This window comes from Cajanus cajan, chromosome 5 (genome assembly GCF_000230855.2).
Source record: "Cajanus cajan strain Asha chromosome 5, NIPB_CcT2T_4, whole genome shotgun sequence".
NCBI lineage: Eukaryota > Viridiplantae > Streptophyta > Magnoliopsida > Fabales > Fabaceae > Cajanus > Cajanus cajan.
This window is the reverse complement of record NC_138521.1, coordinates 56004331-56008302: the sequence shown is the minus strand read 5'-3', so window position 1 is coordinate 56008302 and position 3972 is coordinate 56004331. Positions and strand designations below refer to the sequence as shown.

The following is a 3972-nucleotide window of genomic DNA, read 5'->3' as shown; positions in this document are numbered from 1 at the left end:
AGAACAGAATCAAGTTAGATAGTCATCTTAAAACATACCACCAAACTGTCTCATGATGTGGATATAATGTATGTGATACTATAAATATAGTTGACCCTATTACTCTCAAGTCTCAATTAAACTAGGAAGCAACAAATCCAAATTCCATTCCTTTCCTAGCTAGACCCGCCTACTTTGCCTAGTGCTTCCTTTTCTTTTTCCCATTTTCATTTCCCCACGTGCCAAAAGCCTTGTTCTGATCGCATGGCATCATCATCGTCATCGTCGAAGAGGCACCCAATGTACCACGGAATCCGGTGCCGCGGAGGAAAATGGGTAACCGAAATCCGTGAGCCACGTAAGACAAACCGCATATGGCTGGGGACGTTCCGGACGCCGGAGATGGCGGCTGCGGCCTACGACGTGGCGGCGCTGGCTCTGAAAGGCGGCGAAGCAGTTCTCAACTTCCCTGACTGGGTTGGCAGGTACCCGGTTCCCGCCTCCAAATCCCCTGAGGACATCCGCACCGCTGCCATTGCTGCAGCCGAACTCATGAAGCCTGAAGCCAGCAACCACAACAATGTTAATGCATCCACAACTAACGCAGCAGTTGAGTCTGTTCCTTCGTTTGAAACTCAGTTTCTGGACGAGGAAGCCATATTCTCCATGCCAAGTTTGCTGCATGACATGGCTGAGGGAATGCTGCTATCCCCTCCCAGAATGACTCCACACTTCGATGACTCCTTCGAATATTGTGCTGGAGAAAATTTGTGGAACTTTTGATCCTCTATAAATTCATAACAAAAGAAAAAGAAAAATAAATTCTTCGTAAATTATAGTTATGTATTGGAGAAGTTAATACGAGAGTACTTATAAACTTATAAGGAGAAGTTTATGGACGTACTCTAAATAATTATTATAATATTAATTAAAGTAATATAATGGATTAGGAAATGGGGTTCGCATCAGACATAAGTAGTTAGAATCTGGATAATTAATGAAAATTAGTTAAATTGAGAACGACCTGATATATAGGGCTACTTTGTTATGAGACCATGTGTCTATATCTATATATGTGTGTTTTAGTATGTATGCATTTGGATAAACTTTGTGACTTGTGAGTGAGAATTCGTCCTGCACTGCACTGGGCGCATTCCCATCGGAAGTTTCTTTATGTTTTATTTACCTTTTTTACTTTTGTGATGTGAGAGTGTTTGTATCAAAGCTTTGCTTGCTAGCTTTTCTTTTTTGCGTATTCTATTAATAGTATACGCATGATTATACTGTTGTTCAAGGGAACCAAAACTAGCAACAAGAGTCAAGAAGGAGACATAAAGTAGGTTGAGACATGAAAAAGAAGATCTCTCTGTTGCGACCTAAAAGTTGGAAAGCGCGTAGTCATGTATCTCATCGTGCTTTAATGGAATAATATAGCAGCAGGAAATGCCGACTCCACCAAGCTTAAAATTTATTTTATCGCACACTGTTTTCTGCACTCTAAAGTTTCATTAATATCTATTATATTTTAAAAATATTACTTATCAAACTGATTTTCTTTTACTAATGTTTTCTCTGGGTGGTAAAAGAATCTTAGAGGAAAGAAGTGTAGTAAAAAAAATAGAATAGATCAATGAAAAATAACTGTAAGTTTTTAGGTTATTTAATTTAAGAGACAGATATGAAAAAATAAAAAGAAAAAGGCAAGTGTGTTTAAAAATATATTTACCTCTAATACTATATTTAAATAATTTAAATAAAAAGATAGTATATCATTTTACCTTTTAGAGATTTTATTTTATTTGATTAGTAAAGAAATTATATTTAAATATGGTCTTATAATTTTTTTCTTTCTTCTCCTACTTTTCTCTTTTACTAAACAATTAAATTTTTTATTATTCTCACAATTTTTTCTCACTTACTTTTCTCTTTTTAAAATATACTCAAACAAATAATACTAAAAATTATCTAAAGTAAAAGTATATATCTGCTAATCTTTATTCTTTATTTATCTATTGCGAAATTTAAGACTATAATCAGACCCGTTAAATCTTGGGGCCAGCTTAAGCAAGGTCAGGAGTTCAGCGGTAGGGGTTGATCCACGTTTAAGTAAGGTCAGGGGTTCGAATCCTGTCTTGTGTATGCAGCCGCGTTAAATCTTGGGGCCAGCTATCCCACCTCAAACTATCCCACCTTTTGAGGTGCCTCCAACGTAGCGAGGAGATTAGTCACTGCTGTCGGCCCTGGATACTCCAAGGACGAACAAAAAAAAAAGACTATAATCAGACCAAAAGACCAGTGGTTCCATTATATATAATAACCGGTGGGAAGAAATAATAATGTAATTTACAATTTGAGTCATCATCTACCACATAGGATTTTTACTTGATTAAACATGTCCACTGTTTAGTTTTTGAAGTTGCAATCATGGTAGGTGGCCACCCCACTCCTCTCTCTCTGTCTCTCTTTCTTTCAAGTGACTACTACTAAATCAAGGGTAATAGTATCCATTAACGTCTACCTCCAAAATAGGATATATTAGATATTAGATAGAATAAATAAAAGAGAAATAGGAAAAACAACAAAAAGTGAAAGTGAAAAATTCTTTTTTGGTGTTCAATGATAACAAAATTAGAATGGTATATTATTCAAATATCTCGTTATCACGTCAAACTTGAGTGAAAGAATAAATTTGATAAAATTATCTTATAAATTAGTTTGTTGAAAACATAATATATATATATATATATATATATATATATATATATATATATATATATATATATATATTATTCAAATATCTCGTTATCACGTCAAACTTGAGTGAAAGAATAAATTTGATAAAATTATCTTATAAATTAGTTTGTTGAAAACATAATAACTTGAGTGAAAGAATAAATTTGATAAAATTATCTTATAAATTAGTTTGTTGAAAACATAATATATATATATATATATATATATATATATATATATATATATAAATTAAAAATTGTAAATTTTTGGAAGCTCTTAGACCTTTGACTGTCGCTGGTTTAAAAGGTGTTCTTGTATAACAAAAATCAAACACTAAAAATAAAATGTTATAATCTAATTAAACAAATAAAGCTAACATCAAAAATGAAAACAAAAAGAAATTTCACCCGCACCCACGTATATTGTCCTCCTTAGGACATTGAAATATAAATTAATCCCGCTTTTAGTAATGTATCGGTCAAACACTAGAAATAAAATATTATAATTTAATTAGAAAATACAGTTAACATCACATATGAAAACAATAAGAAATTCACCAACACTCACGACAAGAAAATTGTAGTGATACGTAGTCTATGATGAGACAAAAATTATTACTAAAAATTATTTTTATCTATATAATAAATATTATATATATTAATATATTATTAAAAAAAGTGTAAATATATGTTATATTAACATATAAAATATGTTAAATTTTATTTAAAATTAATATTAAATTTTTATATAATTATATATCAAATATATATACATATATACAGTGACGGATCCAGAAATTTTAAATAGTAGGGCAATATTAATACATAAATTTATAGTATTAAATATATAATTTTACATTTTTTTTTGAAATATAAATATACATTAAATTATTTTCTATGAGATTTTATATTTTAAAAACATTGAATGATTTTCTCATTTTTAAAACTTTCAAAAATATCTCTTTCTATATCTCGTATCAAAATTTTAACCTTTTTTCATTTTAAAAATAGTATAATATGAATTTAGATCAATTATCACTCCTTAATTCCTTTACTGGCTTGATTTAACTATAACTAGTACTCCCTTTATTTTATAATAAGTATCATTTTAGATTGTTTCATACAAACTAGAAATAAAAAACTTATAATTAATCTTTTTTATTATAAATAATACAATACAATATTCACTTTCTAAAAAATATTATGAAGGGTATAAATGAAAAATAAAAGATAATTAATATTATATTGAAAAACTAACATG

At 30.0% G+C, this 3972-nt stretch overlaps 1 protein-coding gene across 1 annotated transcript; it reads left to right on the top strand.

The window, feature by feature from the left end:
• On the top strand, positions 1 to 1455 carry LOC109809448 (ethylene-responsive transcription factor ERF026). Its single transcript, XM_020372769.3, has one exon. The coding sequence runs from the start codon at positions 244 to 246 to the stop codon at positions 760 to 762; it is 519 nt and encodes a 172-aa protein (XP_020228358.1). The 5' UTR covers positions 1 to 243; the 3' UTR covers positions 763 to 1455.
• Positions 1456 to 3972: the final 2517 nt, after the last annotated feature.

Bases quoted from the DNA above. Each gene is read 5' to 3' on its own strand.
- LOC109809448 (XM_020372769.3), top strand. From the start codon at position 244: ATGGCATCATCATCGTCATCGTCGAAGAGGCACCCAATGTACCACGGA.